Genomic DNA, 12,893 nt, shown 5'->3' on the forward strand with positions numbered 1-12,893 from the left:
TCCATTCTTCTGATTGGTGAGCATTTTAGCAGTTGGAACCCCACCAATCAGTTTTGCCCTGTTCTCTAGATAGGGGAAAAGTTGCAGTTATCAAAATACCCCTTTAATTAAGAATGGGTGATTTTAGCAAAAATTAAAATCTAGATTTTTTTTTTCAATCCTATGGACAATTTTTTATATGAATCTTAATTTTTTTTTTTTTTTTTTTTTTCAAAACTTCTAAAAGTGCAAAAAAAAAAATTTTTTTTACTAACCAAATTTTTTTGGCCATGTAAGGAACTGTGTAAGATGACTTTTTTTTGTGGCAAAATGGCAAAAGAATAGATTTATTTTATTGCTGCAGTGATCGTTGTTTGGGCATTTTTGGATGCGCTGCGCCCAATGTGTATATTTTTATATGCATTTTATGGAAAGGGGGCAATTTGAATTTTTTAATATTTTCTTCACGTGGATTATGGTTATGCCAAGAAAATTAGAGGATAAATTTCTTATCACAGCAGTCCTACCCCATTGATCCTGAGAATTAGGGGTGTTAAACCCAGTTGTGAATGTAGCTGCGTTGAACACAGACACAACCCTGCTGCCATTTACTTTAAAGGAATCCTATCATTCAGAAGTAATTTTTGTGTCCCTAACATGTCAGAATAGCCTTGTGAAAGGCTATTCTTTTTCTACCTTTCGTTGTTTTCTCCACGCTGCCGTTCGCCTGAAATCCTGGTATGCAAATGAGTTCTCTCGCAGCACTGGTGTCGGGCCACAGCGCTCAAACAGCACTGGGGGCGTCCCCAATGCTGCCAGAGAACTCTCCAGTGCCACCTCCATCTTCTTCAGGAACATCCTCTTCCTGTGTCTTCCTCCGGTGCAGGCTTTGAAACTTGTAGGCCTCGGGCAGAGCCTACTGCGCATGCCCGTGGCCACAAGAAAAATGGCAGCTTACACAGTAAGTATGCGGCCATTTTCTTGTGGCCTGTAGGCATACGCAGTAGGCTCTGCACCATACATACAGTTGTACTCAAAAGTTTACATACCTCAGCAGATTCTTTGGGGGTTCTTTTGGCCTTTTTTCAGAGAATATGAATAAGGGTGCATGCACACTGAGTAACGCCGGGCGTGTATGAGAGCCGTACACGCCGGCATTACAGCAGACTGCCGAACACTTCCCATTCACTTCAATGGGAGCGCTCGTAACAGCGGCGTTTGCGAGCGCTCCCATTGAAGTGAATGGGAAGTGTTCGGCAGCCCTGCTGTAACGCCGGCGTGTACGGCTCTCATACACGCCCGGCGTTACGTAGTGTGCATGCACCCTAACACAAACTTTTTCTCCACTCATGGTAAATGGTTGTGTGAAGCCTTTGAATTGTCAAAATTCTGCATTTTTTTTTTCTTTTTAAATCATAATGATAATAAAAAAGGTTTTGTGTTATCATTCATATTCTCTGAAAAAGGCCAAAAAAACCAAAGCATCTGCAGGGTATGTAAACCTTTGAACACAACTGTATATGGATAGGGTCTTACAAAAAGATATATAGTCTAGCCAATTTAAATATAATCCTGATGCTGTGTCTATTTTTTGGATTTGCATTAAAATTTGTCGCTATCCTCATTTATTCAGATATTTACCTCTTGCACCTAGATTTTAGAGGAGGAAAATAGGTGCAAAATTTTTTTTTGTGATGGTCGTTCCTGACAGTCTGTCAGAAACGCCCTTCTGACACTGAAGAGCTACGGTAACGGCACCAATGGGGTACAGAACGGGAAAGCCGATAGTGCGCTGAATTCAGAGGAAGCCTGTGATGGCAGGAGTGAGGTGATACCCGTGGACTATAAGACGCACCTCCCATTTTCCTCCCAAATTTTTGGGGAAAAAGTGCATCTTATAGGCCAAAAAATACGTTAGCACTTTTTGCCACTTCTATGAAGTTTTATTGCTTCTTTTTATCAAGAGATATTATAAATATGGTAAATATGCCATGTCACAGGCTGATGTGACACAAAGCCAAATAAACTACTTGGGATGTCTTTGGTCACAGTGATAACAGAAAAAACTTGAATCTAACCAAAGTAGTAATGAGTAAAAATTCTATCAAAATGAACAAAATGAAAGTCAGACATTGCTTTTTGCTTCAACAGAATTTAACCCCCCCCCCAAAAAAAAACTCATGAAACAGGCCTGGACAGAAATGATGGTTCCCTTACCTTAATATTTTGTTGCACAACCTTTTGAGGCAATCACTGCAATCAAACGATTCCTGTAACTGTCAATGAGACTTCTGCACCTCACAGCAGGTATTTTGCCCCACTCCTCATGAGCAAACTGCTCCAGTTGTCTCTGGTTTGTAGGGTCCCTTTTCAAAACGGCATGTTTCAGCTCCTTCCAAAGATGCTCAATAGGATTTATGTCAGGGCTCATAGAAGGCCACTTCAGAATAGTCCAATGTTTTCCTCTTAGCCATTCTTGGGTGTTTTTAGCTGTGTGTTTTGGATCATTATCCTGTTGCAAGACTCATAACCTGCGACTGAGACCAAGTTTTCTGACACTGGGCAGCACATTTCTCTCTAGAATCCCTTGATAGTCTTGAGATTTCATTGTACCCTGCACAGATTCAAGACACCCTGTGCCATATGCAGCAAAGCGGCCCGAGGACATAACAGAGCCTCCTCCATGTTACACAGTAGGGACAGTGTTCTTTTCAACATATTCTTCATTTTTCCATCCTAGAGTTGACGTGCCTTACCAAAAAGTTCGATTTTTGTCTCCTCTGTCCATAGCACATTCTCCCAGAAGCTTTGTGGCTTGTCAACATGTAGTTTGGTAAATTCCAGTTTGTCAGATTCAAGTTATTTCTGTGACCATTGTGGGGTTTTCTTTCATTAAACCAGGGGTACCAACAATTTTGTCCACATGTGTATATTGTATAATGAACTGTTTACTAAAACTGATGTCAGAAGATGTATTGTCCTCTTTATTTGCCCTATCCCCTTCACCATAAATGAGGCACATCTTAAAGACACATCTCTTCAGGCAGGCCTATCACAATCCCTAATCTAAACCCTTTCACAGTTAGGGCTAGTTCACACGGGGGCAAGGAGGCGGATTTTGACAGCGGATTTCGCTTCAAAATCCGCCTCCATACAATGGTGGTCTATGGGGACCACTAGCATTCTTTTTTCTGCTATCGGCGGAAAAAAGAATCAAGCTGCCCGTTCTTCAGGCGGAAGCCTCCGGTGTCTGCCCATTCATTTGAGCCGACTCCGGAGGGAGAAGCTGTGACCGCGATGGTCGTGGCAGGCGGGTTTTGACCCAAGAGTGACGCGGTTCCCCGCATCACTCCCGGTGCCAAAATCCGCCCAACCTGCCCCCATGTGAACTAGCCCTAAGAGTCCCTAAAATTAACCCTTCACTGTTCATGCTCCCGCATTATCCCGCAGGACAGTGATGCCCTATGATCTGGTGGCATTGTCTGGCATTACCTCTTCTACTCTGTGCCCACTATTATGTGCTATATTAGGTAGAAATATTGAGTAGCATTTGTTGAAGGACTGAAATAAATCTGGTGACAAGTTGAGTGTGATGTCTGTGTCAAATGCTGTTGAAAATTTGCTGTTTTCACTAATATTTGTGTGGTTTCCGTTCATGGCCATTGTTATTGCCAGGCTAGTAAAACAATCAAACTAGCTTTTAAGGCTATATTCGCACGAAGAATGACAAACGTGATTTGAGTACACCTCAATCCTAGTGTGACTTGCCTACACTTGTCTTCAGGTGTGATAAAACAGGTCTGACTTAGTGAGAACCACTGAGCTCTGGGAAACTTGGAAGGAAAGTGTTTTATAGGATCCACAGGTCAATAGGAACAATGGAGTGACGGTGCGGATGAAGAGGGGGTGCCAGTGATTTAGGCTGGGTGGCGGACCAGGATGGTTAAGGACCCCGTGCCGGGCTGAGATCACCATTAGGGCGGGTCTCCATTAGGTTGTTAACATAATGTATTTGCAATCTTAGCGTGTCCAATAATGTCACATCTTTACTACCTCTTAATATAGCACTTATCTGCACTGTATTATATAGATTGATTATTGTATGTATTAGTAGTAGATTGTATCTTATTGTTTGCTGTTGTAATATGCATAGCCTGCCCCTGTAGATGAAAACATTCACATACACCAATGCCAAGGAGAACGTAGCTTAGAGCAGTGAACCGTCACATAGAGAATAATGAGCAAACCAAGAAAATAATTGCAATGAACTGTTCTGCACTTTGTTTTCCCACTTTAGTTTTCTTTTTCTATCCTGCCATCTATAAATCACAGTATGGGAGGATACTACTAGTGCCTAGAATATTAAACAATCCAGGTTGGAGGGAAATGTGGACATCGTAGAAGAGTAGGGGAAGTAAGGCCACTCTAGGGACGTACCCTTGTCATTCAGATTAGCGCCGTGTGCGCTTCTTCATACTTCCTCACGTTTTTCTCACAGACCTTATTTGATAACCAGAACAATGCAGCAGCAAAAGAAGAAAGTGAAAGCAACAGCAATAACAAGAACGACTCCAAGAAGATGTCCGTGGAGAGGGTATACCAGAAGAAGACGCAACTAGAACACATCCTCCTGCGCCCTGATACATACATCGGATCGGTGGAGCCTGTCACACAGGTGAACTATCTTTCTTTAAATAAACGTCTGAAATTCTTCTGATACATAGTCCCGTGACATCATTTGTTTTTGGCTGAAGATTTCTTTTATTCATATTAATGGAAACCCTATAGACTTTGTGAGCGCAACTTTCAGATAACACTTTGTGTCATTAATAATTTTTCTAATCAACTTTATTACCAATTTTGGATCCTCTCTGTGAAACTGCATTTTCCATTCTTTTGCTTACTCCTATATAGCGGGCTTTTCTTTGCTTCTCATGTGTACAGTGTAGGGGGCTGTGTGAAATGGAGAGAAAATGAGTGGGGAGGGGTCACTTCCAACAGCTATATCTTCGGCTTAATAAAATGTAGAAAATTGCTATTGGTGTCATACAAGGGGAGATTCTCAACTTTCATACGATTTTAAGGATTCAATTCTGTGTGTGTAGTTTCCGTAGATATGCAGCTGCATATACTGGTAAATATCCCAATCCTGACTTAACCAGAGATATTGTACAGATTGAACTGTATCATAAGGAGGACGAGAATCTCCTTCTATATGACACCAAAAGCAGGTTTCCACATTTTATAATGCATGAGATATAGTCTGACCCTCCCCACTCTCATTTTCTTTTCATTTCATACAGCCCGTACACCATACTCAAGGAGATGCAAGGCCAAGAGTGAAAAATGTAGAATTTCACAAGCGGTGCCATTTTAGTCTATTGCATCTTCCTTCACTAAATTCAGCTTTTTGCCTGGGAAGCTTCATCGTCCCATGATCACACTTGTTCACATGTTAAATGGTTTGTCTATGGTGAAATAAACTCTTTAAGACTAGATGTGCACACACAACATGGTAGTTATCTGTATTGCAGTGAGTTACTGCCTCACCGCAGGACTACTGACCCATCATGATCACAGTACTGAGCAGTAGTCCTGCAGCGAGGCATTAACTCATGGCATTATAGATAACTATGATCATGTCAGTCCAGGTCTTTACACAGAGTGTAGTCCAGAAAATTTCACCAGTATAAATGGACGAACTAATCTTAGGATAATAACACAAAGAGATACACCATTACTATAGCACACATCCAAGAATAAATCTTTATTAAGGCTTCTTCACATCTGCACCCAGGACTCCGTTCTGCAGGTTTCCGTTTCCTACACAAAGCAGGGCAAGAGACGGAAACCTGCAGGCATCTTTCAAACCCATTCATTTTAATGGGTTTGAAAAGTGTCTGATGGTGAGCGTTTTATGCTCTCCGCGGCGAAACCGTTTTTTTTTTTTTGTTTTTTTTTAAACCGGCCACAGCGTTGGACATGCAGTACTCTATGTCCGTTTTTTAAAAAAAAAAAAAAAACTTTTGCCGCGGAGAGCATAAAACACTCACCGGCGCTCACGGACGGACTCAGCATGACAGGTTTCCGACTTCTGCATGCAAAAGACGGAAACCTGATAACATGTAAACCCAGTGTAACCCACCAAGGAACACAAAAATAAATCCCTTTGGATATCATATTTCTGAGTGTATACCATCTATTACCTCCATGGGTCAGCAACCTTTCTACTGGAGTAAGAAGCAGACAAGTCTGTTCTCTGCATGTTCCCTATATAGGACACCAGTCATACTGTATCGAGCAATAGGGAAGCACCAGATCCACTGAAGACTGCGTTAATTTTACTTACAGAGAAAATATAAAGAAGCAGCATATCCTAAAACAAGCAATCACATTACTCCCTCCCTGCTTTTTTTTTTTTTTTTTGCTTTCGCGGCTTCATTTGGGGCATCCACTCAATAAACAGCACAACACCCTAAGAGTGTAAGGTAAAGCTACCCATAATGTAGAAAGGCATGCCATGATTTCCTTATGTCTTCAGAACTTCTACCTTCTTTTTTCTTCCTTTTGCTTGCAAAGACACTTTGTGGTTAGCATCAGTTTAATACACAGGAACATCTGATTGGTAGGAATCTGACATCAGATCTTCTGGTAACGGGAGGCCTTGCGTCCCTGTTCCTGGAATCAGTGGTGCCTCCCTAGTGTCAACTTAAAGGAGAGACAGAATGTGTAGGCTACAGCAATCCATAGGGACTTGCCCCTGGAAAACAGCTGACTTTGCTAAGGAAAGCTCCTGTTAACCAGGCAATTTCGGTAAGAGTCCATTCATACGGAGGAAAATGGTGAGGAATTTGGTGTGGAATTTCAGCGCTAAAAGAAAAAGCCTCCCATTGACCTCAATGGGTTCCTTAGCAGAAAAGGGAATCTATTGAAGTCAATGGGAGGCTTTTTTTTTTTTTTCTTCAGCCCTGAAATTCCACACCAAATTCCTCACCATTTTCCTCCGTGTGAATGGACCCTAAAGATGTGGATACAGAACCTGTTGGTCATGCACATACGTAGGGATGTGGTGAGAGCAAAGGTATTACCAAAGATGGAAATATATTAAATAAGTACTTATCAAATGAGTTATGGTACATCTGAAAACACCTTAGGAATACCCATAAATCAATGCAGACAGACCAGCAGTAGAACATGCTGCAAAATAACATGGCTGTGGTGCCCATTACTGCCAACCCCAAAGTATATCCCAGCAAGTGCCAATGATGCCAGTCCTGAAAGTGTCACGCTATTGTCCTAAATCTTTTCAAGATTGTATCATGCACACCTTTAAAAATACACCCACTTCTCTATTAACAATATCCTGTTCACTAGCTATGTCCCGTCTTAGTGGATTAGTTTGTATCCAATATAAGGATGACCATTTTAGCTGCCTTGTAGCTGCCAGTTTAACCCACAAGACACATGAAAGAGATCCAGTTTAGAACTTCTAGTTAAAATCAATTTCAAGGTGTATTTCTATGAACATGACCATACTTAGAATAGTAGATAAATAAAAATTAAAAATATTTTTTACAAATATAAGTAATTGAAAATATTGCTTTAAAGAGGACTTTTCAGATCTACCAATTCAAGCTCTTAGCATATGTTAATACAATGTTTCTGGGAAAATAGAACCTACTCCGAAAATAAGTCCTAGTTACAGGTCATTAAAAAAGTGTCCATGTAAATAGAAGTGGACAATTCATCAAGGAAATCAGACAAAGACTTGAAAGGAGCTACCTGTAAATGATGGCACTACTAAGGTAGTTCTCCACAACAATAAGGTTTGACAACTGGTAGTGCTGGGTTCTCCTCAAAACACCACTTGGGTAGTCCCTCTGGGATCACGGGACTCCCGAGCGTTGTGGTTACAGCCAGTCACCAGGGGGAGCCAACTGCTACACTTGGCCTTCAGTGGAACGCTATTGCAATGGCAATGTACCTGACATAGAAAGTTCCTGCATTCGTAGTCATATCGATAGGCAAACTGTCAAGACAAAAAACTGTCATGGTTAGAGAAAATCTTTAAAGAGAACCTTTCCCCTCTTCCAACACATCTCTTTGCATCATTTAATAGGCGCTGCTCTATTGATTCTGTCACCATTGGGTTCTTTCTGTAGCTCACACCATTCCAGAGCAATCGGTGCTGTTAGTTTTCATGCCTAAATCTAAATATGGTTATGTTCATAGGAAACCTTTTTAATGTTAAATCTGCCTAGTTATGTAGTGAGACTACTAAGGATGTAAGTATAAATTATAGCCCCCTGATGAGGACAAGTCTAGGATTTGCATTTATTTTTATTTATCTAGTTTTACAAAGAAATTTGATCTGCCTAAGGCTGAGTTCAAAACTCCCATAGAAGTGAATGGAGCATGTTGGGAGTTGTAGTTTCTCAGCAGCTGGAGAGCAGAAGGTTCCCTACCCCTGGTCTAAACGTTTTTACAGCGGTCTGCCTGTATGTTGTTCTGGTTTTGTGATGGACCAGAACAATGAATATTCTAGTGTGAACCTAGCACCATACAGTTCTATCAATAAGGAGTGGTGTGTCCCCTCCTTTGTCCTGCTGTCATCCTTCTTATAAAGTGAACAATTCTGTTGTTAGGGAATTTCTGTACTTGTAACATAGTAAATCTTACAAATGCTCTGTATTCCCAGAACAATGAGTCAGATCGACTTCTGAATATCTGTAAATCCATTGTGTTAAAAAATGAGCAATGCTCTTTGTATCTTCTTCAGCAGAGTTGGTGCTGCATTAATAGGTTATATGGATCGTGCAGATGCAGTGTCCCTCAAAGTTAAAGTGATGTGAAGCATTAAATGACATGGTTATAATTTGTATTCTCTGTGGGGCGCTTCATTTTATGCAGGGTTTTTATTGTTAATGAGCTTCTAGTGTAAATGTGTTACAGCGAAGTCACTGTGCAGTCGTCCATCAGCAAAGCTAATTGTCAACAGGGTCTTGGAGGAGGGAGCAGTATTATCTCTATAAAAGATACACGGACCTCCGTGGCGTCTCTGATTTGTTGCATAAATAAATGTCGTTTCTTCTTCAAGACTCATAAGAACAGAAAATGTGGTAACAGTTTGTTGTGCAAGCTGTAGAGTGTTACAGTCATGTCATACACTATAGGATTATGTCACTAATAAAATGACTCTGTAAAGGCTTATTCACACATGGCTAGTAATTGTTTGATTTTCGTTGTATCCTCTTCTACATTTAGGCAATGTGGGTTTATGATGAAGACATTGGGATGAATTGCCGGGATATTACGTTTGTACCAGGATTATATAAAATATTTGATGAAATCCTTGGTAAGTGTTTTTTTTTTTTTTTTTTTCTTCTTAATACGTAATTGTATGTCTGGTTTAGCAGAAGCATTTCTGTAGCCTAGTTGGGAAATCGGAGTTAATAGGGGTGTGGGGTAAGGTTTTTCTTTAGGAAACCCATCACTTATAGTGAGAGCAAACATGTTGACATCACCACCTGTTCAAGGTCAAGAGGTCCATTCACACGGAGTATGTTATAAAATATGAAAACTACTTGCCATATCTACTATGAGAGATTTCCTGCTCTTCCCATCTTACAATTCAAAGGTTAAAATGTATAGTCTATGGGTATGGCGTTTTTGACAGGGAGTCCCAAACCATGTGGGTTTGTAGCAAAGTGGCTGCTCACCTTGTATATTATGAGAGGCACATACAGCCTACACTGGTTTGCACATTGGAATGGACTACTATCCCAGATGTCTGTGTATTGGTCTTCTTGACGTTCCATCCAAATCAGAAAAACTGGTCCGTACATTAGACAGATTTCCTGGGCCAAACCCAGTCAGGAGACCAGGACTTTCATTATCGGAGAGTTGCAGTTTCTCATTACAGGGGTAATCCATGTGCGAGTACCTGCTGAGGTTTTCAAGCACAATATTCCTTGATAGGTGACATGTTTTTGTGATGTGCATTTGGAGTCTGTATGAACCACAGTACAGATTCTCATTGCCGTCAGTTGTGAACTGGGTAAAATGTCTTGTAGCATAGGAGCAGAATGGGATTCTCACAAAATTTAGTCCCAGGAAACTGAGTTTGTATGGCATGGCGGAGCTGGAGGTACGGCAGGTGAAACGTGTTAGGAAGATCAAACCTATCCTTCAACTGCTGGAAAGACTAGAAGACACCATCAACACAGATATTCCCCATAAAAAACACCCCAGAACTCCCATTTTTAATTAAGTACACGCAGGAATAGCTTTAAGAAAGGCTATTCTTCTCTTACCTTTATTATTCTGATCCGTGCTGTCGTTCCTGAGAAATATCTTGGTTCTTCCTTCTGTCAATGAGTTTTCGGACAGCACTGGGGGCGTCCCCCGGTGCTCAAACAGCTTCAGAGGCGCATCCCCTGTGCTGTCCGAAAACTCTACAGCGACGCCTCCACCTTCTTCTCCGGACCGCCTCTCCTCCCACATTAGCGTCACGTCTTCATTCTGAAGCGCCGACTGCGCATGTCCATCAGCCATCCATACACTTGAGATTGGTATTGGCTGTGTTCTGTGTCTCCATACTCCACCATAAACCTGCTCGCTTTCCAGTACACGTCATACAGAGGAGATACCCTCCACCATGTCCTGGTAGTTGTCCCGGACGTATTTTGAGACGAGTCTGTCCTATATAATAATCATGTAGCCCCCTGTAGAAATGTATGACGCCATTTCCTTAATATGCCATAAAGCTCGACAAGTGTAGACACTTTAGCAGCATTACTGGAATAACAGGCGGCACATCGGCTGTAATGAGCAGTATTTACTGCACCTTCATTTTCTTGCTTGGCTTGAAACTAATTTTCTTTTCATTTTACAGTCAATGCAGCCGACAATAAGCAGAGGGATAAAAACATGAGTTGCATTAAAATTTCTATTGATCCGTAAGTAAAAAACAAATATCTTCCTATTTCTTATGGTAATTAATCTTGTTATGCTGTGTTCAGTCGTGACGCTTGTTTTTAATAGCGAAGTTCTTATGGGAAGGAATATTGGCTGTACCCAGGGAAACCATTTTATTTTAATAGATCTCTTGTTTTTTCTTATCTATTTATGCACACATAAATGTACAGGTAATGTGTGGTCTGTAGGCAGAATCTCTCCATAAACCGCCAACAAATATAAGCCCTTGACTATTCTCCATTAGATAAAAATTCTATTCCGCTCGCTCTTCCATATGTCTGCTCATGAGAAATCTGCATCGCTCTTTCAAAACCTTGCTCAAGGGTTACCAACCAGATTGGCAAATCGTGAAGGGGTGTTTCAGGGTTTAGTGTTAATGACTGGATCCTTTAGTTTGCAGAGGTTACTGCCACCTATGTTTGATTCAAGTGAATTGGAACCAATGTGAAAAAAACTTGGACAGAATCAGATGGAGCCACCTCCTTTGGGTGCATTCACACTACTGATACGCTGACTGATTCTGAACGTTAAAACACGTTCAGAATCAGCGCGTATAAAGCAGATCCCATTCATTTCAATGGGAGCCGATATACGAGCGCTACCCATTGAAATGAATGGGCTGCTTTTTTCTCTACGAGCGCTCCCATTGAAGTGAATGGGAAGCGATCGCGTGTACGGCTCGGAATGAGCCGAGCCGGGCCACTTCACACGGCGAGCCGTACACGCGAATGCTTCCCATTCACTTCAATGGGAGCGCTCGTAGAGAAAAAAGCAGCCCATTCATTTCAATGGGTAGCGCTCGTATGTCGGCTCCCATTGAAATGAATGGGATCTGCTTTATACGTGCTGATTCTTAACGTGTTTTAACTTTCAGAATCAGTCAGCGTATCAGTAGTGTGAATGCACCTCATCTCCGTTCACCCAATTCAAAAAAACATGATGGAAGCTTTCTTTTATCATGTTTTTAACTTTTCTAACAGAAAAAAAAGTTGTGTATACAGATCCTTTTCTTCTGTTACCAAAGGAAATAAACTTGATAGAAGAATGTGTCCATCTTGTTATTTCTATTACATTAGAATCAATGCGACAGACACAGATGGAGGGGTCTGAGCTGTCTCTGAAACTGCTATAGTAAATGTCCATTGCTGTAATCTTCTGACAGATGACGACAATGGACATTAATAATGATAGTGTGATTATAACCTTAGAAAGTCAGGAAAATATGCATGGCATTAGCAGCATTATTGGTTTCTTGCCTGACTCCCATACACATGCCCAATCTACTGAGCAGTGTCTGTATATTGGAGGGGAGAATGTTGCTGCCAGGCACTTATAGCAGTGACTTCTCTCCACAAGAACAAATGGATCAGGCAGTTTCTATCCAGTTAGGAGACCTCTTACATCAGACCTCCACCCCACCAAAATCAGAGGGCTGGTTCATTACTCATATACTGTGTATGGCCAGCTTAAGGATAGACCATCAATGTTGATGTCACAGAAACCCCTTTTAAGCAGTGTCCTGTATATCTGGACAATTATACAAGCTTCAAACATAAAAATAACAAGTCCGTTCAGCAGAACTGAACAGACCTGTATGGTGCAGCTGCAATGGTAGCTCCACCACAGACTGACAGTAATGATCCATAGATTGTACAACATGTGTTCTCATAGTGATGATAAATGTGTATGTTGGTTACCGTATATACTTGATTATAAGCCGAATTTTTCAGCACAGTTTTTGTGCTGAAAAAAAACCCTCGGCTTATACTAGAGTCAAGCAAAAAAAAAAAAAAAAAATTATTTTTTTTTGTGGGAAGGGGGGGGGGGGGGGTTTCTATGACCAGCCGCAATAATATTGTATAGAATCTCCCATAAAATACTGGGGGAAAAAAAATCTTTAAAAAAATAAATAAAAAATAAAGTTCTAAATCACTCCT

At 41.1% G+C, this 12,893-nt stretch overlaps 1 protein-coding gene across 1 annotated transcript in view; it reads left to right on the forward strand.

The window, feature by feature from the left end:
• TOP2B (DNA topoisomerase II beta) overlaps nt 1-12,893 on the forward strand; it is a 49,108-nt gene that overhangs the window by 8,880 nt on the left and 27,335 nt on the right. The window contains exons 2-4 of the mRNA XM_075271347.1: nt 4,478-4,654; nt 9,244-9,334; nt 10,874-10,937. Of these exons, the coding sequence (XP_075127448.1) occupies nt 4,478-4,654; nt 9,244-9,334; nt 10,874-10,937 (332 nt within the window). The remainder of the gene's footprint in view (nt 1-4,477; nt 4,655-9,243; nt 9,335-10,873; nt 10,938-12,893) is intronic.

The sequence above is a fragment of the Leptodactylus fuscus genome, chromosome 4, assembly GCF_031893055.1.
Source record: "Leptodactylus fuscus isolate aLepFus1 chromosome 4, aLepFus1.hap2, whole genome shotgun sequence".
Classification (NCBI taxonomy): domain Eukaryota; kingdom Metazoa; phylum Chordata; class Amphibia; order Anura; family Leptodactylidae; genus Leptodactylus; species Leptodactylus fuscus.